This window comes from Zalophus californianus, chromosome 16, assembly GCF_009762305.2.
Source record: "Zalophus californianus isolate mZalCal1 chromosome 16, mZalCal1.pri.v2, whole genome shotgun sequence".
Classification (NCBI taxonomy): Eukaryota; Metazoa; Chordata; class Mammalia; order Carnivora; family Otariidae; genus Zalophus; species Zalophus californianus.
The window spans coordinates 22668908-22694219 of record NC_045610.1 but is presented as its reverse complement, the minus strand read 5'-3'; the positions used below and the strand labels follow the sequence as shown (position 1 = coordinate 22694219).

General features: G+C 49.9%; 1 protein-coding gene across 1 annotated transcript; it reads right to left on the bottom strand.

Moving 5' to 3' along the window:
- Positions 1-426: 426 nt before the first annotated feature.
- Positions 427-23293, bottom strand: LOC113939097 (ATP synthase subunit f, mitochondrial-like). Its single transcript, XM_035724410.1, has 2 exons — positions 23235-23293; positions 427-861 (listed from the first exon to the last, which is right to left on the bottom strand). Exons 1-2 carry the CDS (start codon positions 23291-23293, stop codon positions 558-560), a joined length of 363 nt encoding a protein of 120 aa, XP_035580303.1. The 3' UTR covers positions 427-557.
- Positions 23294-25312: the final 2019 nt, after the last annotated feature.

Sequence of the window (25312 nt, the reverse complement as noted above, 5' to 3'; positions counted from 1 at the left end):
TCCAAATCGGGATGATGGCAATAACTACTGTATCTGTTAAGACATGCATTTGACTGCCAGCAACTGAGATGAGGAATAATAATTTAAGCAATAAAGAAGTTTATTACTCACTCATGTTCAGAGGCAGGGAGATCAGGCTTGTATAGTGGTTCCTCAGTATCATCCGGGACCCAGGACCCTAATTTTTTTGTTTCACAATTCTGAACATAAGATTTCCATCCTCAGAGTTGCCTTTATGATCCATGATGTCTGTTGGAACTTCAGCCATCATAACTGAGTTCCAGGCAGGAAGTAGGAGAAAGGGCCCACCTCGGTAGTCTCTTCGATTTAAGGATCTTTTCCAGAAGTTCCACACAATGGCTTCTTTGACATTTTGTTGGCTACAGTTTAGTCTTATGGCTATACCTAATTGCAATAGAGACTTTATTTTTTTTTTTTCCAAGTACCAGTCATCTTTTATTGGATGTTAATTCTGAATTAGAATATGAAAGGATTCAAGGGTGCCAGGCAAAGGTCATGGTCAGGAATGCCGAAAGTGCCTCCACACTGAGCCCTCTTCAGAGGTACTTGCGGAGCCGATTGTGTTTGAGTTCCTTGTAACAACGACAGTAGTTGAAAAGCACATAAGCTGCCAGCACCATAGAAATCCCAGCAACGCCCCCTTTCTTCACATTGACATAATTGTTGTAATACCGGTAGTAACCTCTTCGAAATGCTCCAGCAATGCCCTTAGGGGTGAAATCCCGCATCAGTATCCAGCTGGGCAGCTCTCCTAGTTTCACATCCATGAGCTTCTTCTCCTTCACTGGTACGACTAGACGCCATCTTGGAGTCCCGGGTGTCCGCTCTCTGCAATAGAGACTTTAAAATGTGGTCTTTAGTTAGGCTCATTGACACTCTTTTTTTTTTTCTTTAAAATTTTTATTGTTATGTTAATCACCATACATCACACCACTAGTTCTTGATGCAGTGTTCCATGATTCATTGCTCGCGTACAACACCCAGTGCTCCACGCAAACGTGCCCTCTTTAATACCCATCACCAGGCCAACCCATCCCCCCACCCCCTCCCCTCTAGAACCCTCAGTTTGTTTTTCAGAGTCCATCGTCTCTCATGGTTTGTCTTCCCCTTCGATTTCCCCCACTTCATTCTTCCCCTCCTGCTATCTTCTTTTTTTTTCCTTAACATATATTGCATTATTTGTTTCAGAGGTACAGGTCTGTGATTCAACAGTCTTACACAATTCACAGCGCTCACCATAGCACATACCCTCCCCAATGTCTATCACCCAGCCACCCCATCCCCCGATCCCCCACCACTCCAGCAACCCTCAGTTTGTTTCTTGAGATTAAGAATTCCTCATATCAGTGAGGTCATATGATACATGTCTTTCTCTGATTGACTTATTTCACTCAGCATAACACCCTCCAGTTCCATCCACGTCATTGCAAATGGCAAGATCTCATTTTTTTAATGGCTGCATAATATTCCTTTGTATATATACCACCTCTTCTTTATCCATTCATCTGTCGATGGACATCTTGGCTCTTTCCACAGTTTGGCTATTGTGGACATTGCTGCTATAAACATTGGGGTGCATGTACCCCTTCGGATCCCTACATTTGTATCTTTGGGGTAAATACCCAGTAGTGCAATTACTGGATCGTATGGTAGCTCTATTTTCAACTGTTTGAGGAACCTCCATACTGTTTTCCAGAGGGGTGGCACCAGCTTGCATTCCCAGCAACAGTGTAGGAGGGTTCCCCTTTCTCCACATCCCCGCCAACATCTGTCATTGACACTCTTGATAAAATCAGAGTTCTCATTCTGTAGAAGTAGGGGAGCGTGGCATGGGATAGGCAAAGCAGTCCCAGCCCCATCTACCTTGCTGAGCAGGCTGATGGAAGGGCTCTGTGATGTCATGCACAAAAAAACCAAGCACAGAGCGGGAGCTCATCAGTGTTCTTCCCCACCCCACCCCCTGGCTCTCACTAGCTGTAGCCAGGAATAAGATGAATTTCCTTAGGGGGCTGAGTAGAGGATATAGGTGACAAGAGCACTAACCAAGGGCTCCTTCTAAGGGCAGTGCCTTTCCCCATGTTTGAATACTTGGTTCAGTGCCTGCCACTTCATAGATGCCCGTAAGTGCTTTTGGATGAATGAAAGACCATGGGATTTGGAGTCAGGCAAACCTGGTACTTGAATCTTGTCTTTGTCACTTCCTGGTAAGGTTACTTAAGCTCTTGACTCTCAGTGTCCTCATCTATAAATTGGGGATGAAGTAGTTACTTCACAGCCCGTGAAAGGATCAAACAGGAAAGCACTTTGTGAAATTCCCAAGCACTGAATGGATAGCATCATCATTGAATTTTATGGGGAGAAAAACAGTATGGGAGGCAAAATTCTTCCCCTGAGCCCCCCGCCCCCTTGCTCAGCCTGCTTCTCTTCAAGCCATCTTTGCCCAGGTTCCTGTCCCTACATAACCATGAGCGTGGACCATAAAGCCAGCCAGCACGGACTGGCTCTCCGCTCTGTCCCTAAACTGGTTGGTACTTAACTACTCTGTGCCTCAGTTTCCTCATCTATAAAATACACAGACCGCAAAGGTTTGTTGGGAAGATGAGGAGACTTGATACAAAGCTTTAAGAACAGTTCCCTGCACATGGTGTTAGCTGCTCTTTTTATTTGGCATTCTCCTTCCTCCGCCTGGCACCTGGTTTCCACCCGATGCTCTTTTCCCTTCTTCACTGCAATTCACATCCTCTTGTCTCTCGTGAATAATGAAGCACCTTTTCTCCGGTGCCTGCGGCCACGTAGGCCACCCTCCCTCACCACCCGCTTCTCTTTGGCGATGCCTCAGTGGATGACAGAGAGTTTGCCTCCTTCTCCTCCTCCTCCTAGAACCTTAAGCAGCAGTAGAGCGTGAGCTTGGGAGGGGGGTTATTGCTGTGGTGGAATGGGAGAAAGGCTCCTGTCAGGAGGGCTCTCCTGTATCTCCAGCCCACCCCCATGACTGTGGTCTAACAGGCCTTACCCTGCACCACCCCACCCACCTCTGCAGCCTCAGCTCTTCCTTCCCCACCCCCATCACTTTTCTTTAGCCACACTGGGCTCCCTGCTGTACCTCCAGCTTATTTCTGTCTGGGGGACTTTGCTTTTCTCTCAGCCTAGAACGCTCTTCCCCCAGGCCTCTGCATGCCCTACTCCCTCACTTAATTTAGTCACACGGTTTTTTGTTTTTGTTTTTTTAATTATACTGCCTCCTGCTGTGTTCTGTATTGTCTGCTTTATTTTTTCTCAGACCAAGCATTACTACCTGATATTTCAATAAAGTGATAATTGTTAATTGTTTATCTCCCCTGCACCAGAATGGAAGATGCTTTTTTGTCTCCATCTGAGTCCTCAGTGCCTAGAACAGTCCCTGGCACATAGGAGGGCTCTAGGAGCTTTTGTTGATGGAGTGGAATGCTGGTTAATGCTGACCTTTCTCTGACCATTTTTTCCTTTTTGAGCCTAAGGTTGGGGGTGAACTCTGGGGTGAGATTGGGTGGGGAAGGCTGATTGTCACCTGGTGGGCTTCAACATTAAGGCTTGGGGTGCTGTTCTGGGACCCCTGTTTTCTCTCCTGGCTCCAGATCCTCTGCTCCTATAATTAATTAATTAATTAATTTGAGAGAGAGAGAGTGTGAGTGAGCTCGAGCAGGGGAGGGGCATAGGGAAAGAATCTTCTTCTTCTTTTTTTAAAAGATTTTTATTTATTTGACAGCCAGCCAGAGAGGGAACATAAGCAGGGGGAGTGGGCAGAGGGAGAAGCAGGGTTCCCACGGAGCAGGGAGCCGGATGCGGGGCTGGATCCCAGGACGCTGGGATCATGACCTGAGCTGAAGGCAGATGCTTAACGACTGAGCCACCCAGGCGCCCCAGAGGGAAGGAATCTTAAGCAGGCTCCATGCTCAGCATGGAGCCCGATGTGGGGCTCCATCTCCATTGGGCTCCATCTCATGACCCTGAGATCATGACCTTGAGATCATGACCTGAGCCAAAATCAAGAGTGGGTGGTTTAACTGACTGAGCCACCCAGGTGCCCCCTCTGCTCCTGTAATTAAAGTTAGTTACAATCAGTTTACAAAGTAACTTCATATACATTGTCTCCATCTTAATATTCACAAAGATCAAACAGTTGACCTCAGGTATAACTGGTCACTGTGTGAACCACTTGCCCTCCCACCCTCCTTTCTTTATGGCATGCTGCTACAGCGCAGAAAATCCAGGGTGCAAGAATTTCTCATCCTCAGGGCAGGCCCAGGGCTGCAGGCCAGGCTGGCCATGGAGAGGCAGGGCTGAAGGGCAGGGCTCCTTCTCCAACTTGGGCATCATCCCCTGGCCCAGGGCCTGCTCAGAGCCAGCCTGCTCCACCCCTCCCCAGCCTCGACATTTTGCTGCAGGCTATTAAGGGCCCCCATCTGCACACCTCTCATTAATTAAAAATGCTACAAACCATCTGTTTGAGAGGAAGCCTCAGAGAGGGGCTGCCTGCCCGAGGCTGCATTTTGTCATACCTCTCAACTTTAATTGAAAACTTGATTTTAGAATAAAACTCAGGCCCATAAACCCTTCTTGCTGCCGGTGGCAGTGATGGTGGAGGGGATAGGCCAGGTGAGCCCCTAGGTAACAGAGGCTCTGGGCTCCCGGGGTGGTGGTGCTGGGTAAAATTTAGGAGCTTGCGTTAGCTAGCTTATCAGAGAGGGTGGAGAGAGGAACAAGGCCAGAGATGCAGGGGTGGCCCAGCTTAGTGGAATACACCTTGGACATGAGGGGAGCCAGGAGGCCCAAAGCATCTCCTAACTGCCCTGACTGTGTGTCGCCAGACCACTTCCCCAAGTCAGCTACTTCCCCTCCCTAGGATGTTGGAGTCGGGATGGGTCCTTGGCTTTGTGCAATGGGATGGTTTAGGGATGAGGGCCTTCTCAGGGAGGGGGGGCAGACCATGGCTTTTATCCTGCTTCCGACTGCTTCCTTCCACCCTCGGTCTCTTGTCGGGAGCCATGAGCAACAAAGGGGTTAATCGCGTAGAGCAAAGGCTCCCTGATCCCTTTGAACCATGGCCACCTGACTGCCCCCATACAAGAACATGTGGTACTGGCTAGCCCGAGTTGTATTTAGACTAAGAAAACCACAGTGTTATTGATAAGCCCTGAAAAATAGCGCACCGGGCCCTTTGAAGGCATGGGAAGAAACTATGCGCTTGAGGAACCTGGCCTTGAACCAAAAACTCAGGACGGAGCCAGGAGAAGGGCAGGGAGGAACCTGTGGAACTCGTTTATGTCCTATTGTTATATAACCTGAACTTATATAAAGTGTGTAAGTAAGAATAAAGTTGTTGCTCGCGGCATCCCTGTGAGCAACCCTCCTGTTCCCATACTTTTATGTTTCATTCTCTTACCCTCATCCCTGTTTGACCTTGCACGCGGGCCATGACAGTCTCTCTTCCCATTGCCCCTGTCCTGCCTGTTTCCCTGGGAACATTTTAAAGGTTTTGAGGTCACAGTCACTTATGAGGTGAGGGCAGAGGGTGATGTAGATTTCAGCCAAGGCTTGATCCCCTGGGTACTCTGCCCCCTGGCTGGATTTCTTGGAGATGGGGAGGGCACCTCCCTGGCAATTGAACAGATGGCAGTCCTTCTCCCCCATCACATACAAAAAGCCCAATGGTTCACTAATGACATTCTTTTCAACTGCCTCCCTGGTGCACCCCCTCGCCCCAGCAAGACAGAACAGGAATTATTATCCCCGTTTCCCCATTTTCCAGAAAATGAGACTGGTGGCTAGGCATAGAAAGAACCCAGAACCCAGGCCTGGCACAAGGCCAGTTCTCTTTCTGCCCCATCCCACTGTCTCTTCTGGTCCTTCCCCTGTGGGTCTTGGAGCAGAGGAAATGATGGGGGCAGGCAGTGTACTCTGAACCTGATGTAGAGCTCCGTCCCTGGTGAGGGTGACTATATGACAGCCAGAAGCAGCTACTTTATACCTGTGTCCCCAGGGCCCACTGTGGAGCCTCCTACAGGTCCTCAGTCATGTGTACTGAGTGCAGAGGTGAGTGAATGGATGGATGAGGGAAAGAAGGACGGAAGCTCGTTTCCTCTAAGGCAAGCCATTCTGGCAGCCTCTGAGACTTAGACATTGGAGTGATGCAAGCCAGGAGAAATCACTGGTGAATCTGGACTAGCCCAACCTGCTCATCTTAAAGAAGCGGCCCAGGCAGGAAGTGACAGGCCTGGGGTCACAAGCGCACTTCTGGAGGGTCAGGCCTGGAACCCACATCTCCTGACTTTTTCTCTTTCCCCTCTTGCCCTGGGTGGGGATCAAGGCAAGAGGATCTGAGCTGCTTAGAATGGGCTTCACATCAAGTCACGCCAGCCTCTCTCCATCTAATCTCCCCAAATCAATTTGCAAAACTTCTATTAATGCTGTCAGGAAATCTGCAAGCTGTTTAAAGCCAGGGCAGCGCAGTAACTGCCAGCAGAACAGCTACCTGGGGGGAGACCAACACTAATGGCATAATTAAAGATTAGTGTGGCCTTGGGCAGTTCAACAAAATTTACCTTTCTCAGCAACTGTGGATAGAAGAACTTTGAGTGGTGGGAGAGCCCCACACTCACCAAGGGCTGGGCCAGGTGGCTTTGCACCTCTCTTAATACTGTGCTTATCCCAGGGCGCCTGGGTGGCTCAGTCGTTAAGCATCTGTCTTCGGCTCAGGTCATGATCCCAGGGTCCTGGGATCGAGCCCCGCATCGGGCTCCCTGCTCCACGGGAAGCCTGCTTCTCCCTCTCCCTCTCCCCCTGCTTGTGTTCCCTCACTGGCTGTCTCTCTCTCTGTCAAACAAATAAATAAAATCTTAAAAAAAAAAAAAGTTTCCTTAAAAAAATAATACTGTGCTTATCCCCAGGAGGCTGGCATTTTCTGGGGACAAGGACAAAGAGCAGCAACTTGTTTTACCAGGTAGAGTGAGGTTGATCCAAAGAAATATTGTAGAGCAGGGCTTCTCAGATTCTGGTGGGAAGCCACACCACCTGGGCATCCTGTGAATGCGGGTTCTCAGCCACAAAGGTCGGGGTGGGGCCTAAGACTCTGCATTTCCAACAAGCTTCCGGGTGATGCTTGTGCTGCTAGTTCTTGGAACACATAGTGAATGGCAATGCTGTAGAGGTAAAATACAGAGATGAGGACAGGAGCTATAGCTCAAACACTCCTGAGCAGTAGAAGAGGCCAGCCACCCAGTTGTTTTATTGGTGTTTCCAAGCCAGCCCCGAAAGGGGGTTCTTTTTTTTTTAATTTAATTTTATTATGTTATGTTAGTCACCATACAGTACATCATTAGTTTTTGATGTAGTGTTCCATGATTCATTGTTTGTGCATAACACCCAGTGCTCCATGCAGAACGTGCCCTCTTTAATACCTATCACCAGGCTAACCCATCCCCCCACCCCCTCCCCTCTAGAACCCTCAGTTTGTTTCTCAGAGTCCATAGTCTCTCATAGTTCGTCTCCACCTCCGATATCCCCCCTTCATTTTTCCCTTCCTACTATCCTTTTTTTTTTTTTTTAACATATAATATATTTGTTTCAGGGGTACAGATCTGTGATTCAACAGTCTTACACAATTCACAGTGCTCACCATAGCACATACCCTCCCCAGTGTCCATCACCCAGCCACCCCATCCCTCCCACCCCCACCACTCCAGCAACCCTCAGTTTGTTTCCTGAGATTAAGAGTCTCTTATGGTTTGTGTCCCTCTCTGGTTTCATCTTGTTTCATTTTTTCCTCCCTTCCCCTATGGTCGGTCCTCTGTCTTGTTTCTCAAATTCCTCATATCATTGAGATCATATGATACATGTCTTTCTCTGATTGACTTATTTTGCTTAGCATAACACCCTCTAGTTCCATCCGTGTGGTTGCAAATGGCAAGATTTCATTTTTTTAATGGCTGCATAATATTCCATTGTATATATATACCACATCTTTATCCATTCATCTGTTGATGGACATCTTGGCTCTTTCCATAGTTTGGCTATTGCTGCTATAAACATTGGGGTACATGTACCCCTTCAGATCACTACATTTGTATCTTTGGGGTCTATAGCCCAAATACCCAGTAGTGCAATTGCTGGGTTGTAGGGTAGCTCTATTTTCAACTTTTTGAGGAAACTCCATACTGTTTTCCAGAGGGGTTGCACCAGCTTGCATTCCCACCAACAGTGTAGGAGGGTTCAGGGGGTGCTTTCTTACGTGGGAACGATGGCACAGGGCTTAAGACAGATAGCTCTGAAAACCCAGCTGTCCCAGTTCGGGATCCTGGCTCCAGTGTTCAGTGCCCAGAAGATGGAGATAGTAATTGTAGCTACTTTATGGAGTTGTTACAAGGGCTAAATGAGATCATTCATTTGAAGTATTGGTTCTGAGCATGTAGGAAATGCTCTGTGTCACTGTGAGATTTCTTTTGAGCCTCAAGACAGTTTGCACAGAAAGGATATTCAGAGGATACTTGTGTTTTTAAAAGGAATATCTAATTCAGTAAAGTTATAAGTTTTATAAAAATCTAGTTCTTAAATTTTAAGATTTAGCTTATAATTTTTTTCTTTTTATAAGTCTACCAAAATTTAAGTCATTCGTTAATTAATTAATTTATTTATTTAAGATTTTATTTATTTATTTGACAGAGAGATACACAGTGAGAGAAGGAACACAAGCAGGGGGAGTGGGAGAGGGAGAAGCAGGCTTCCCGCAGAGCAGGGAGCCCGATGCGGGGCTCAATCCCAGGACCCTGGGACCATGACCTGAGCCGAAGGCAGATGCTTAACGACTGAGCCACCCAGGTGCCCCTTAACAGTCATTTAAAGGGGCCTTTGGGTGATATTTGTTCCATTTACAAAGTTAGCCAAACATCCTCAAATACTTGAAAATATCATTTGATAAATTTAATATATTTCATTTATTTTTAAGTATTATGATTTATTACCTAACTGACAAATCTTTCCAAGTAATTAAGTAATTCTTATAAATGCAAAGGAATCTTAAGTTATCTTAAGTGTTCTAACACTTAACATATATGAATTTTAAGATGATTTTTTTCACCTTAAAATCACAAATCTAACCCAATTTTTAAATTATATTTTAGATTGGAACTAAAGGCCAACTTGCTATTCAAATAGGCCAAATTCTCAAAACATTGCAAAATACTCAAGGTGCCAATATGCACGGGCCCTTTAACATCTAAAAATATTCATCCCGTGGGTTTGAATTTCTATCCTTGAGGATACTTCTAAACATTTCTATATTTGAGGATGGAAGATTTTTACCCACTAAGGAGATAATTATACCTTCCTAAGTGGTTTTGGGGGTCACCTTCTCAGACAGTTGAGGTTGCATAATATTCAGAGTTATCGGCCATGACGCTGGCTGGATTCTTTTTTTTTTTTTTAAAGATTTTATTTTATTTAATTGACAGAGAGAGAGAGACAGAGAGAGAGGGAACACAAGCGGGGGGGAGTGGGAGAGGGAGAAGCAGGCTTCCTGCCGAGCAGGGAGCCCGATGCGGGGCTCGATCCCAGGACCCTGGGATCATGACCTGAGCTGAAGGCAGTCGCTTAACCAACTGAGCCACCCAGGCACCCCGCTTGCTGGATTCTTATCAGTGGCCTTGGTGGAACCTGCTCAGCTCCATACTGAGATGCTCTGTCAGGAACTCTATAAAGTAAAGAAGGAGGTGGGTACGCAGTCTGCACCCCAGGATTAGGGGCCTTCATTAGGCAGTTCTTCAGTCCACTACGGAAATGTGAGACCCCTCCTAAGCCACCACAACTTGTGGTCAGGCTTTGCATCAGTTGGCCTCTTGAGATACTGAAATATTCTCTTGTCCCCAGGCTTCGATAACCTTTGGCCTTGAGGAGATGCTGTTCTGTTTATATTCTTTCTATTTCTTAGGTTCACACTTCCTTAGATATGAAAATAGCATCCTTTGGGAATTCTGGTTCTCTCTTGTGATTTAACTTTGTGGTTGCAACTCCCAGGGTTGTGCTCTGATAAATCAATTTTAGCACTAAATTAGGATTATCGGCACTGATCATCTTAAAAGTAAGGTGAGACGGTCTCTGTGCAGATCCTAGGATATCCAGGAGGATGCCACACGGTGGCCCCCAGCTCCTCGGTCCTGAACACTTGTGGTTGCTTCTCTTCTGGATGTTTAAGGTGCAAAGGAAGGATCATGAGCTCAGGGTCTGGGTAGAGACCTCGGGCAGTACCTTCACCTCTCTGAGCTTCAGTTTCCTCTTGTGTGAGATGGGGATTGTGGTATTTCCTTTGGTAGGGTGATCAGGAGGAGCAAATGAGAATAATACGGTGTAATACCTGGTATATTGTAACTGCTGCAGAAACTTTCGTCCTTGTTCCTTTCCCTTCTGTCCGTTTTCACAATAGCCGCTGATTTCCATATATCTCCATAATTACAGGCAAGAGCAAATCCAAGCTGACAGAGCTGACAGCGTTGTCTTCAAAACACTAACCATGGCCACTGTCCACTAGGGCTGTCTGGCTGAGTGAGAATGTCACCCCAAGGGCAGGGGCTCCCTCAGCTCAGACCTTGCAATGTAGGTGAATTGGCCTGGGTCTGGGGGTGGCAGTTGATCTGTTTTAGGGAGCCGTGTCCGTTTCTTCACAGCCCTCCCTAACCCCACTTGGGCCCACTCCACTCCCACAGCCTCCCCTGCAGCACCCTCCTCCTGGGCACAAATTGGCATCCCTAGGGTCGTAGAAAGAGCGCGGGTTTATGGAGTCAGACAAACCTGAACTTGAATTCCAGTTCTGCCATTGATTGGCTGGAGACCCAGGCAAGCCACGTCACCCCCCAGGCCTCTGTTTCCTCATCCACAATGAGGGTTACAGAAAAAGCCCTGCTTCACAGGGATGGCGTGAGATGAACTAAGATGATGGAAGCTTTGGAAACTGGAAAGCCCTGTACACGTTTACTGTAAGGACCATTGCAGTATTAGAATGCCATCATGAAATGGACATTTTTTTCCTCCCCATGTCACTTGCCTTTCTGAGGAGCAGAAAGCACAAATGCCTCGTTCACCACAAAATCTATAGCCAGAGTGAAGCCTTTCCTTGTCCTTGCTCCCTGAAAGCCCAAACTTTCCCCTATTCGAGTTTGTGGAATGCTGTAATCTCCGTAGCTAGTGGCTTATAGGTTAGTGTCCCCCATTACACTGTGAACCCTGGACTGTGTTTCTCTTTTCTGTCTGTCCAGCATAAAACGGGGCCTGACTCAGTGGATACTAGTTGAGTGAAAAGCATGATTCACATGCTATATGCATAGCAGAGCAAGCTACGCCCTGTCTCCCCAAGAATTTCATTTCCAGCCATCTTCCCCTCTGAGTCTCTTCCTGGACTCCACTGGCCCTCCCACAGCCCCTCCCTGGGCTTCTCCATCCCTCTTCATTTCAAGCCTGGAACCAGATGCGCAGCTCCCGTTCCCTGCCTGAAGGATTAAATGCAGTAATGAGAAATGTGTTTTCCTATTGTTTTAGGAAGCTGCATAGGGCAGGGGCGAGGGAGGGAGAAATGGAATCAGAGGCAACAATTTATCTTGTGCTAAAGGGACTGCAAGGGTTCCAGGAAGCTGTGCTCTTACTGCACACCTCTCCGCCAGGGCTGACCCTTCCTTTACTGGGAAGGTCATTGGCTGGGACTGCGGGCAGCCCAGGTGTGCCCACCCTTGCGTCTGAGGGGATGGGGCTCACTGGCCCTGGATGGAATTCTGATCCTGCTCAGGGACCTCTCATTGTGGGAGCAGGCAGGGCACCTCACTTCACCCTGCCTGCCCCCTGCCTGCCCTCAAGGCCTTTGTCTCGGTCTCTTAGGCATTGAGGTGTCATAGAGAGATGCAGTAGGAAGGAGGCAGGAGACAATTGCCATTGCTAGGTATGTCACCTCAAGCCTGTTTGCCTCTCTGAAGTAGGGATAAGGACAGAAATGTGTGCCTCACATGGGCGGATGAGTCCTGTGAGTTGGCCCGTGCCTCCTAAGCTCCAAACCCCAGTTTTGTCCCTGTGCTCGGAAAGGTTCTGTCTTTGGGGCTGATTCACAATGACAGATACATAGAAGAAGCTGATGCACACAAGCCAGGATGCTACCCTGTGGTTCATACAGAGAAATACAACTGCCAGGTGGACAGAATACCTACCACATACATGTGGCAGGGCTGATGCCACAGAGACCCAGGCCCATTGTGGGCTCTGCCACTTACCTGCTGTGTGAATCCCTCCCAAGCTGGAGCCTCAGTTTCCTCTTCTCTAAACTGGGAAGAATAACAATACCTCCCTGATAAAGTTGTGTGAGGAATGAGGAACTATTATATGTTAAACGCTTACCTCTGTTCGGCATTTAGAAAACATCACAGCAGTTAGCTGTTACTGTTATTATTAGCTGACCTTTAACCCATTGCTTGGGAGATTTTCCAAGAAAGAAGGAATAGCTCGGTCTGCTTAGCCAAAACGTTCCCAGGGCAAGAGCTGGGGTGGGGTCTTCAAAGTTTGCTTCTGGGAAAGCCATTCTTTCTGTTCCCATTTCTGACCAAGCTGCTGTGCATGCTGGACAGAACACAACTGGGGGAACCTGGATGGCTCAGTCAGTTGAGCGACTGACTCTTGGTTTCAGCTCAGGTCATGATCTCATGATGGTGGGATCAAGCCCCACATTGGGCTCAGTGCTCAGCGTGGAGTCTGCTTCAGATTCTTTCTCTGTCTCCCTTCCCTTCTGCTCCTCCTCGCTCCCCCTCTCTCCCTAAAAATCAGTCAAGTCTTAAATTTTCTTTTTTTTGCCAAATTGCCTTCCATATACATTTTGTCAATTCACCAGCAAAATGTGACACTTCCTGTTTCTCCAAGCATGTCCTCAAACTTTAGTAAAAAAATTTTTTTTCCAGCTTTACTGAAGTATAATTGACAACTTTTTTTTTTCAATGATGGATAAAAAGCCATAGGTATTGTGCTTCAGATTTTGTGTGTTTCCTTGTTAATGAGGCTGAGGATCTCATGTCATATGTCTGAGAACTATTTTTGTTTCCTTTTCTGTGGATTGCCTGTTCTTTACCCATTTTTTCAAACTGGGTCTTTGTTATTTTCTCATTCATTTCTAGTTCTCTAAGAAATGAGGCCTTTTTTCTGAAATATGTACTGAAATATGTTCCCTTGACTTTATCATTTGTCTTTTAATTTTGTTCACAGTTTTTTTCATGTAAAATAAATAATTTTAGGTAGTTGAATTGATCCGTCTTTTATGGTTTCTGGGTTTTATGTCCTACTTAGAAAGGTGTTTTACCCACTTTCAGATTCATTTTTTGGAAGTACATTTGTGGTTTCATTGTTTACGTTTAAATCTGGGATCCATCTGGAATTTATTTTGGTGCATGGAGTGAGGTAAATATCTAACTTAAAATATTTCCCAGATGGCTAGTTCTTCAAATAAGAAGAAATAGAAGTCCTTCATATTTGAAATCAAACCCAAACAAATCAGAGGCTGTGATTTGTTTGAATTTGTTTGAATTGAGCCCAAACAAATCAGAGGCTGTATTTGTTTGAATTTGTTTGAATTGAACCCAGGCAAATCAGAAGCTGTGATTTGTTTGGGTTTTCACAGATGATAGGACCCACAGTAATCCTGGGTCCATACCGAGCATTGCGAGGCTACAGTGATGGAATGTGTCCACAAAGTGATCTCCCAGGGCCCAGCCAAGGGACAGGCATTTGCTACAGGAATTTTCCTGGGGCCCGGCAAAAGATGACTTAGTTAACACTTAGCGTTTACCACGGGCCAGGCAGTGTTGTACGTGTGTTCTAGGTATTTGCTCATTCAGTGCTCACAGCATCACTAGGAACTGCTGTTATTCCCATGTTACCGACTGAGGTTTGGAGGGGAGAGGTGACTTGCCCAGGCTCTCACTCCAGAGGAGTGCCCCAAACATAGGCTCTGCTGCCTTTCATAGGGTATGAGCAGTGATAGCACCCCAGAGTCTGAGCCCGGAGCTTCCCAGCTAAGGGTGGTGGGGTGAGCAATGGAGGCCCTATCCTCCTGCAGGAGCACATCAGAATCTCCTTGGGAGCAGGGAGGAGTTAGCATATGAAAAAGCAACTTCAGTGTTAGGATCTTTGGAAATGGAGCTCCTCTTTGAAAACAAAATTTTGTTTTGGAAAACAAAAAATCCTCTACATTTTTCATAGTGTAGGTCACTGAGAGGGCATGAGATCTTGATGTTGCTTAAACAGAGGTGTATATTTAAAATACACATATTGTGGCGCCTGGGTGGTGGGGTCGGTTGAACGTCTGACTTTTTTTTTAAATTTTTTATTGTTATGTTAATCACCATATATTACATAATTTGTTTTGGTGTACTGTTCCATGATTCATTGTTTGTTCATAACACCCAGTGCTCCATGCAGAACGTGCCCTCCTCAATACCCATCACCAGGCTAACCAATCCCCCCACCCTCCTCCCCTCCAGAAACCTCAGTTTGTTTTTCAGAGTCCATCATCTCTCCTGGTTCGTCTCCCCCTCTGACTTACTCCCCTTCATTCTTCCTCTCCTGCTATCTTCTTCTTTTTCTTTTTTCTTAAAATATGTTGCGTTATTTGTTTCAGAAGTACAGATCTGTGATTCAACAGTCTTACACAATTCACAGCGCTCACCGTAGCACATATCTTCCCCAATGTCCATCACCCAGCCACCCCATCCCTCCCACCCCCGACCACTCCAGCAACCCTCAGTTTTGAATGTCTGACTCTTGATTTCGGCTTGGGTCATGATCTTGGGGGCCTAAGATTGATCCCTGTGTTGTATTCTATGCTCAGCGTGGAGTCTGCTTGAGATTCTCTTCCTCTGCCCTTCCCCTCCATTCGAACTCTCTCTTTCTCTCTCTCAAATAAATAAATAAAATCTTTGAACATATATATTAAGAAACATTGGTCCAAACCAATTTGCAGACAAGAAAATGAAGGTCTAATGAGGTGTCCAGGGTGGTAGTTGGGGAGCATGCCAGCTTTAGAGTCAGGGACATGAGAGGTTCAACATCGAGTCCTACTAACTGCGTGACTTTGAGCCTCCCCCAGGGCCCTCTCAGACATATCCTCTCCTGTAAAATGGGAAAAAGACCACTCGACTGTCAGGGTAGGGGAGCCAGGAGGAAACAAAGTGGCCCAGCTTGCGCTGCACGGCGGGCTCTGTCCCCATTACTGTGTGGTAGAGGCAAGCCTGTACAGCAGCTGGGGGCACAACCCCGCGCCTCATGCCCCGGCTGACGTCTGCTGAGCAGGTGCGGCTGAGTGAACCCCGAGGGACCTGCTTGCTGCCTGGTTCTCTTTTCTGTTTCCTGCCGCTCCGCTGACCCCTTCCCAAGGTAGCACTGCTGAGCCTGGAATGAAGCTGGGCGGGAGGGTGAGGTTCCCCCTCTTCTGCAGGGGTGGAGTCGGGCGCTCTGTGCCAGCGAGGAGATGGTCAGTGGGGGCTGGGAACCTGCCAGGGAGCTGCTCAGGAACTGCGGCTTCTGTTTGGAAATACAAATTGCTGCAGATTTGTCATCTCTGGAGAGAAACTGCGTTTGGTAATTTCGATGTTTTTCATGCTTTGGTGCTCAGGTCTGTTTAAAGGGAGGGGAGAGTGCGCAGGGCCTTGGTGGGGGGGAAATGCAGGCTGAAAAGTGACCAGGAAAAGCAACCTGGGGCCCTGATGTGTAGGAAAAGGCTCCTCTCCCCATCCTGATGGGTGGGCCTGCATTCTGGGGCTGAGCTCTGGGGTGTACGTCACCCTCCAGCCCTGGTCCTGGCTGGGTGCTGGCCTTGGTATACTGTGGCTGTTTTTACAGAAATAGCAACAGACTCAGACCAGGGGCGAGAAGTCTGGCACTGTCACTGTCCCTTGCTGGTGGCTCTGCCTCCGGGTGGAGGCTTGGGCCAGATGAATCAAACCTAGTGATTGGTCGATAAGAGCAGCTAACAAATACTTCGATAATAGCACTTACCCTCTGCCTAGTGTTACTCTAAGGCCATAGGTCTATTAACTCGTGAATCCTCATAGCAACTCTATGAGGAGGGTACTATTATTTCCCCTATTTTATAGATGAGAAACCTGAGACACAAAGAGGTTCAGTCACTCGCCCGGGGTCACACAGCAAGTTGGCGGCCAGAACTCAAGTCTCTTGACTCATAGTCCTGAATTTATTGCCAATCGTCATCTGTGAAGTCAGTCCAAGTGCTGACCCTCCAAGACCAGGTGTTGGGGGAAAGTAACCATGGTGTTTTAAATCAAGGAGGATTGTTGTGGTCCACCTGGTTAATCGTGGGTGCCTCCTGAAGCAGGTGAGACTTGGGGAACAGTTAGGATGATCTGAGAGGTTGATGCCTATGTGCTGGACACCCCTGGCATATGACCCTGCATAGGCAAAGGCTGGGCAGCTGGAGCGGGAAGATTAGGCAGAGGGGACTTTGGGCCGCTTAGCCATCTGGGAGGCTTGTGTGAGGAAGAAGGGGAAGAGATATCAGTAGGCAGAGCACTCGCACCTCAGCTTGTTCATTTGTTCATCTGTTCACCAAGCATTTCTGCGGTCTCTTCATTGCAGTCCTTGGGTGCTGGGGCTATAGAAACGGGTAAGACCCGGTCCTGGCCCTGGACCTGACTGTCATCTTTGCAAGACAGGTTGGTAATAAGCTCAGTCATAGTATTGTATGCTCAGGGCTCTGGTAGTTGGAGGTATCAGGGGACCCGGGAACTCAGAGGGGAGGCACCGAGCCCGGGCAGGGGGTGGAGGGATGGTTAGGGAAGGCTTCTGAGAAGAGGTGACTTCAGGGCTCAAGTATGCGGAAAAGGGGCAGTTCCCCTAGAGGTCCTCATATTGGCATGGTGGGATCTGCCACCCCCCCCCCGCCACCGGAGAGCTTTTATTTATTTATTTATTTCAAGATTTTTATTTATTTAGTCATGAGAGACAGAGAGAGAGAGAGAAGCAGAGGGAGAAGCAGGCTCCCAAGGAGCAGGGAGCCCGATGCGGGGCTCAATCCCAGGACCCTGGGATCATGACCTGAGCTGAAGGCAGACGCCTAACCATCTGAGCCACCCAGGTGCCCCACCGGAGAGCTTTTAAAAGATGCTGGTGCCCAGGCCCCGCCCAGACCCATTGAATCAGAATGTCCCCTTGTGATTCTAACGTGCAGCCAACAGTGAGAGTGGCTGAACTGCAGGGAGAAAGGAGGAAATGATGATGGGGAAGGGGAGAACAGTGTGAGGCAAGGGATGGCGTGGAGGTGGGAGAGAGGGTGGCATGTTCCGGGGGCTGCAGACTGGCTAGCAGGTGCTGCAAAGCCAAGGACGGGAGGATGACTGCAGGGAGAGCTATGAGGGCTGCAGGCTGGGCCAGGGTGCGCACACACCCAACAACACAGCTTCTGGTGTCCTGGGTATGGCTCTCCATGCTGCCAGCCCGCCGCATGCCCTGCACCCATCCTGCGGGTGCTGGCCACCTCGGTGAGGGGCAGGCGTTCAGCTAATACCTCTGTTCCCCTCGCTGCCCCTCCATGGAGCTGTCAGGCTTGCTGCTAGCTGTGTGCAGAGCTTACCTTGCAGAATGGTGCTGGGTCAGTAATAGAGAGCCCTTGGCTCCCAGAGGCAGCTCAGGGCTCGCTGGTGACTCACTCTTTGACTCTTGTCTCCTCTGGGCCTCTCCTGTGAGTGGCGCTTTCCCCAGCCACGGCCTGACTCCTGTAGATATGGGGGCTCCGAAGGACTGCCAAGGGCAGGCCAGCTCTCGGGGATTCCCCGGGCCAGAGCCCTGAATGGAGTCGGAGAAGACCACTCTCTGTGTCCTCCTGGAGGTTCCTGGGCTCAAGCAGACAGATGGAGAGTGAGCTGATACAAGCATTCTCAGAGCTGGGGCTTGGGGCAAGCCCAGCACCGTGTGAGGGCCCCAAGATACAGACAAGGAGCTGACTTGTCCACATGTCACTAGGGGAACCAGTGGTGATCATCACTAATCCACAGGCACATCTTTTCGCTTCTTCCCCAATAAGGGGTCAGGGACTCTGACCCTGAAATCCTGGGCCCTAAAACACTATGGGTGTGACTGTTGGCGTGGAGGAAACTCAGCATTAGAGGGGTCGTCAGAAAACCCCTCAGCTGGCTTCAGAATTCGCTTCGACATGTCAGAGTTACTTGCTCTGTCCCACAGTTGGCTGATGGCATCTGGTTACCAATGATTCTGATTCAGCACAGACCATATTCAGCATATGCCAGGGGCTTTTTACACGTGCTGCCTTATTTAAGTGTAATGGCAACCCTGTGGTGGGTATTGTTCTCCCCGCTCTACAGATGAGGGGACTGAAGCACAGAGAGGGTAAGTTACCCAAGATGGCTGGATAAGCGGCCGAGATGGTCTGGAACCCAGTCAAGGCCATCCCTAGAAGGACTTGCTTTTGAATGCATATGGAGCACTGAGTATGTACCTGGCTTTGTGTTAAGACCTTCCGAAGCAATACCCCACTTCAATGCTTTCCAACACCAAACGAGGCAAGAATTATTCTTTCTCCTAACAGATGAAGAAACTGTGGCTCAGGAGGGAAGTGGTAGAGCTGATATCCAAACCCAGGGTGAAGCTGCCATGTCAGGGCCCTGGCCTGGCCACGGTGGGTAGGCATACGCTAGCCCCTGCTCATGTTGGCTAGCGGTGTTCCGGTTGGTGTCGGCATGCGCTCCTTCCTACGGACACATTCCAATTAGGCGAAAGAGCAGTGAGGATGTCTTTATGGAAATGGGACTTTGGGCTGTAGGAAGCAGAGACATCTGCCTTAAGGAAATGCTCTGTTCTGGGCTTTGCTGCCCTTGTCCTGAAGATTTCCCCTGGGGCTCCCCCATCCCACTGGTTCCCTTCCAATACTTGCTCTCCCCACTTCTCTGCTCTAGGCAGCCCTGAGGGTGCAGTGCTGTGCCCACTTACCCGTCTTCCCCAACACTGGACTGACCAGGACCTCAGGTGCAGCAGGAGGGATTCCGGTTGGATCCTAGGAGGCACTTCGGGACACCTAGGAGTTGTGGGAGGGTGCATGTGGGATGGGAGTTTTTAAGGCCCAGAGCCAGCAGTAGGGACAGGGAAAGGGGTGAGGTGGTGGTGCTGGGGGGGGAAATGTTCTCTGACCCTGCTCTTGGGGAGAGTTCTGATTCAGAGTTTATGTCCCCACCTCCTTCCCCAGTCCCGCATCCAGGTGCTGGACTTGGAACCCCTTCACCCACACTGTCTACTCTGAGCCTCCTCCTAATATCCTTTTAAATGGATTTCCCCCAGCTTCAGGGTTTGGGGGTGAGGCTCAGGATCCCAGCCATAATCCAGCATAGAGACTCTGACACCCCACCCCACCCCAGTTTACAGAGATTTCATGTTTTCTGAGCAAAGCAACCTCCTCCCCTGACTGCCTTTGGGGGGCAGCCTTACCCCACGCACCCTCTGTAGAGCCCTGTGGAGCCCAGTTGCTCTAAGGGTTAGGTTAGGGCTCCTGGAGAAGAGGCAGAAGAGCTGGACCCTCTCCTCCCTTCCCTTGGGCCTGTGAGGGGGGAGAGGAGGGGAGATCACACCCTGAGGGTAACCAGGGGCACAGCTGGGCATGTGGGTGGGAGCACCTGGGGATTCTGAGGGGCACCTCAGCCTGGTCCAGGGGAGTAGCTCTCACCCATAGTCCAAAGCTCTCCAGTGCCAAGGAGAGGCCCTGCCAGGCCCCCCTCTGCAGGGCTCTTTTGGGTGCCCTGGATAGGACAGTTGGTACAGATGTGGCAACGGGGAGAGGAGGTAGGGAGCCCAGTAGCCGGCTACCTGTGCAGGGAGAGATGGACCCTGTGGCAGGAGGTGTGAGGCAGGGTGTGGCCGATGTCCAGCCTCTAGTCACCTCACTGCCCATCCCCCAGGGCGCCCAGGCCCTGGAACCCAGAAATGCAGGGGATGGGAGGGGACTTGGGTTCAGGAAGACAAGGCTGGGAAAGAGTGGGAGTCAAAGGGAAAGGGCAGTGAGAAGACACGGCTCAAATCCCTTTAGCCAGGAGACCTCTGGCTTTCTGGCCCTCAGGGGTGCAGCGTGGAGGGTGGGGTGTGGAAGGGGGGTACGAGTGGGCTGGGGTGTGAGGATGCCTTTCCTCCAGGGCTGCTGGATTAAGTGAGAAGTGAGGAAAGCGCTTGGCCCATGGTATAGGGGCTCACCCAGGGGAAGCTCCCTCTGGCCATCTTGTCCAGAGAGGCTGACTCCCTGATCTTTCTCCCGCGAAAACCGCAGCTCTGGAAAGGCAGCATGGAGCAGAGTCTGGAGCCACACTGTCCTGCTTCACAAGCCGGCTGCAGCCACACGCTAGCCAGGTGTCCTCGGGCAACTTATTTAACCTCTCTGTGCCTCAATTTTCTCATCTGTAAAATGGGGTAATAATAATTCCTACAACGGAGGGTTGTGCTGAGACTAAAATGAGTTTTTAAAAAAGATTTGTTTATTTGAGAGTGAGATTGTGCACAAGCCAGTGGGAGGGAGGGGCAGAGGGAGAGGGAGAGCGAATCTCAAGCAGACTCTGCGTGGAGCGTGGAATCTCCACGCTCAATCTCACGACTTGATCATGACTTGAGCTGAGAGCAAGAGCAAGAATCTGACACTCAACCGACTGTGCCACCCTTGGCTATCCCTAAAAGGAGTTTGAATGTATGTAAAGCACTAAGGACAGTGCCTGCTCCATGTGAGCACTCTGTAAGGGTGCATACCATTGTCACTATTAATTGTCACAGTTCCATATACGTGCATGACCTGGGCTCCCTGTAAAAGCTTTCCCCTAAGTGAGCTGTTTGAATTCTCCACAGCAGCCTCTGAGACAGATCTGTTAGGACTCCCACCCATTTTACAGGTGAGCACATGGAGGACCCTGCAGCTGCCCTCCAGCCTGGGGCCTCTGGCGAGCCAGGCCCCGAGCTTTGGGCCGGCGAGGATGTCTCTTCTCCCTCCAGGTTGCCCCTCCACGCGGGCCAGTTTGCTTAGTAGCCAATTAATTGCAAGTAAAGTTATTTGTTAGCTTTGATTTAATATTGTATGTTAGTATCTTTTCCCACTCATCAAAACAAAATAAAAAATAATAATTAAAAAAAAATACAAGGGAGGCAGGTTCAAGGCTCCTGGTTCGGGAAAGGGACTTAGAAGCATGGGCAGCTGGAGCGAGGGGAGGGGAAGGCAGGGTGAGGTGCGCCTGTGGGGCTGAGCTGGGAGTTTCAGAAGCCTCTGAGGCCCTGGGCTTCCCTTTAATTATGATTTGCAGGTGGCGGGGCGCCTGGGGTAAAGGCTTTCATCTGACAGGTGAGGCTTATCTCCTGGAGCCGGAGAATTGCCTCTGTAATTGACCAGGATGTTTTACCTTTGATGGTGTCCCCTGGTAGTCTGAGTCCTCGCACGAGGGACCGTGGGCGGGGGGGTGGGGTGGGGTGGGGTGGGTGAGGTACAGGGGGGGCATTGTCGGTTTCAGCTGAGCCTCAGGTTCTTTGCATGCGGGGCTCACATGGAGCCTAAAACCCAAACAAGGGGAGGGGGTCACTGTATGGTGAGGCGGGGTGTGAATGTCCAGGGGGCTGGTATGGGTAAGAGCCTGCACTCCAGAGTCAGGTCCAATTTGAGGACTGGCTTTGCCACTAAGTAGCAGTGTCACTCTGGTCACCTTAATTAACCCTCTGATCTTCCATTGCCCCATCTGAAAATGGGGCTAATGGTGTCCCTGTGACATAGTTATTGTGAGGGGTAAATAGGATAATGGGTGTAAAGTGCTTCATTGCTGCACCCAGCACCCTTGTAAGTGCCCAATTAAATGTTAGCTGTACTCATGGTCTATGCATGTGGTGTGCTCTGCGTACCCAAGCAGAGCCCAGCTTCAGGTGGGTTCTGCTCCGGGACCTCTTATAGTGCTAGATCTGCAAAGGCTTGAGATCCACCCTTCTGAGGGCTCCCCTCCCAGGCAATGGGAAAACCGCATCACCGCCCAACCTTTCTTGAGCACTTGCTATGTGCTGGCACTGGGTGCCCTGCTGTCAAGGAGCGCAGTCTCTTGGGTCTACAGTTATATCACAGGGTGATGGGGAATGGTAAAAGGGGGGGCATCATAGTGGGCACTGAGCAGGGAATGATGAACCCTGGATTATGGTTGGTGCGTGGCTTCCCAGAGCGGTAAAGCCCTCCACATTTGCTCTGTGCATTGAAGGAAGATTTGGGGGCAGGGTGGGTGGAGGGTTTTCCTGAAAATGAACTAGCATTTACAAAGGCCTGGAGATAAGAGTCCGGGCAGCTCCCCCACTTCATCAAGAGCACTCAGAAAGGCTCCAACTACAGTGAAAGGACACATCCCAGGCTGGGGGATGAGGAGTTGTGGGGGCTGTTCAGGGAAGTCCCCTTTTTTTTGAAGAGGCAGTGGGAGGCCAGGTTTGACAAGACTGGTGACATGACCTGGGAGCTCGGGAGGTGGCTCTTCTGTCTGGCAGAAGGGGATTTATTTAAACAAAAGAGAAACAGGAGGGTGAGAGTAGAGGAGGAAAGCGAGACCATTGTCTGCTCTCTTTCCTCCAATGCTGAGGCAGAGGGTGAGGGTTGAGGGGGCTTACCCACCCCCTCACCTCTGGCTGGGGCTGTGGCCCTGGGGGTGAGGGTGGGTAAGATGCTGAAGAGACACTCCCCGCACATGGCAGAGGGGCACCTGCCAACCTGAGCCCAGGAGCCTGTTTTCAGGGGAGTGAAGGACCCACTTGTCAAGCTTGGAGGGCCTTTTAATTAGTTTTACAAGAGGCCTCCATCTCTGTGTGTCTCTCTTCACCAAGATTCCCCAGGGAAGGAATGAGGTAGCGGGGAGACGGGTGCAGCCGTTCAGAGAATTTCTCCAACCCCTCATGCCCGCAGAGTTTGCCTCTCTGATTTTTCCTCTTGCGTCTTGTTTCCCCTAGAGAAATTCCCCAGATCCCCCCCTCCCCCAGGACCAGAGCTGGAGGAAGGGAGGCCTCTGCCTACCAAAACTGAATGCTGGATGCTTGTGTAGAGGGGATGCTGGGTGGTGGGAAGCGTGAGGGCGGGTGGCCGTGTACTTCCTAGCTTTGCCACTGACCAGCTCGGTGGATCGGGCCGTGTCCTATATGCTCCTGAGCCTCACTGTTGGAATTTACAGATGGGGCAGTAATGCTCATTGTCTGGCTCGCTGTCTGGAGTCATGTTGGGGATGAAATAAGATGTAGATGAGGCATCTAGCACAGACCTGGCAGGGTCCAGTCTTCAGCTTTGCCACAAGCTGGCCAAATGATGTCCAGGGGAAGTGTGAGGTGAGGGGTCAGCCTTGCAGAGGTCTGTTAGCAGGTGGATGAATTCCTAGGTAAGGCCGTCAGCCTTTGGGGTATATTCCTCAGCTTTCAAATCTGCTAGATGGGGTTAATAATATATTTACTTCATAGGTGTGTGAAGACTAAATGAATTATATGTAATAGTGTTTGGCTATAGGGCTTAATAAATATTAGCCATTATTACTGATTTTATTATTACTGTCAGCTAGCTGCTGAGGCAAGCTCTCCACCCCAAGGATTGGGTCACAGGGGTCAGAATGCAATAGAACTTGGCCTTACGAAGGAGGTGGGAGGCCAGAGAAACTATTCATTAGAACCCCGGTCCAGGTCAAAGTTGGAAGTGCTAGGTCATGCGACGGCCTGATGGGTTGTCTAGTCTGGGGTCTGTGTGCCCAGGGCTGGTGTGTGGCTCCCTACACTCCCCCCCGCTTCAGAGTTCTCTCAGTGTATTTCCTGCTCACCTTGGGTGCTAGCTGGGGAGCGGGGGGCGTGGCGGGCGGTTAAAGCTCCCAGGCCAGGAACTCCTGCATCCCCGGTGCCTCCACACTGGCCTCCCATGGCCGCTCAGAAAGGAGCAGGCCCGGCTCTGTGGGAGAGGTGATGTCAGAGGAATGGGCCTTTCAGCCCACCTAGAGCTTCAGGGACTTTTTCTCACAGAGGGACCGTGCTGAAGAGAGGGGCTGAGAGGACGGAAGTGGGAGACAGCAGACTCTGCGGGGGGCCCAGCTTCTGATCTCACCGGCAGGTACGATCATGGCCCTTCTTACCCTCAGTATCCCTGTATTCGCCGATTCATGGGAGAGGAAGACTTTGTTGGTGGGGAGGGGGGCACCCAAACCCTTACCTCTGTCCACAATTGGGGTTACGTCTTTAGAGTTGTGCCTGCTGGACCAGTGGAAGGGGCAGTGAAAGCCGGGATGCTGGGGAACAGGGGTCCCTGAGGGAGAATTCATCACAGGGGGCTGAGGAGGTCCAGTCTTGACGTCTGGCTGCTGTACATGCCTGAGGCCTGGAGGGACAGTGGTTCTGGGAACAGGCGTGTGGCTGGTCATCAAAGCCCTTTGAACCCAGTGGCAGTGGTAGCCTGAGTGTCCCCAGAGAGAAAAAACAGTGTGTATGCCAACTGACAGAGTCATTTCATTTACTTTCTAACCCATTGGGGCCCAGACAACACTGCGGTGGGCCCCTTCCTGCCAGCGCCTGAACATAACAGAGATTGAGGGAATGTTCTTCCCACCCTGCATGAGAATGCTGAGTTCTTAGCACCGTGCCTGCTACAAAGTAGGTGCTCAAACATACTTGGTTAACGTAATGATAAGATTAAAAAAACAACCCACCTCATTTAGTGAAGGGTTTTGTTGCAGCTAATTAGCAGAGCAATCAAGAACGTGGAAACCCAGGCCTATTCATGAGTGAGATGCCCCTGGGGGCTTCCAGGTATGGGAGGGAGTTGGCAAAGGATTGAAATCAGAGCTGGCAGGTAGGTGCTTGGAGCTATCAATATTTGGGTGGTGTTCGTGCCATTCGCGCCCGCAGGCTGGTGAAGAAGGGGTCATCTCAATGTTCTCTGGATGAGGGAGAAAATTAGTTTGTCCACTGGAGAGGTGGGGTCTAAGTGAGGGAAATGGAAGTCATTTGGCAATGCTGGCACAAACTTTACACCTTTATGACTCACATTTATTAGTTTTTCCTTTCTCTTTTCCGCTCATCTTACTGATGCACTCACGCGTTCCGAACGTGTTCATGTAGCTCTTGACATCTGGGGGCGTGGCCCCCCCGTGAGGAAGGACCAGCGGGTCTGCCAGCATCCCGACTGTGGGGGCTTGTCTCCGAGGGAGACGTGACAGGCCAGAGAGCCCGGAAAAGGGTTATGATATTTCCTTTCTCATCTTCC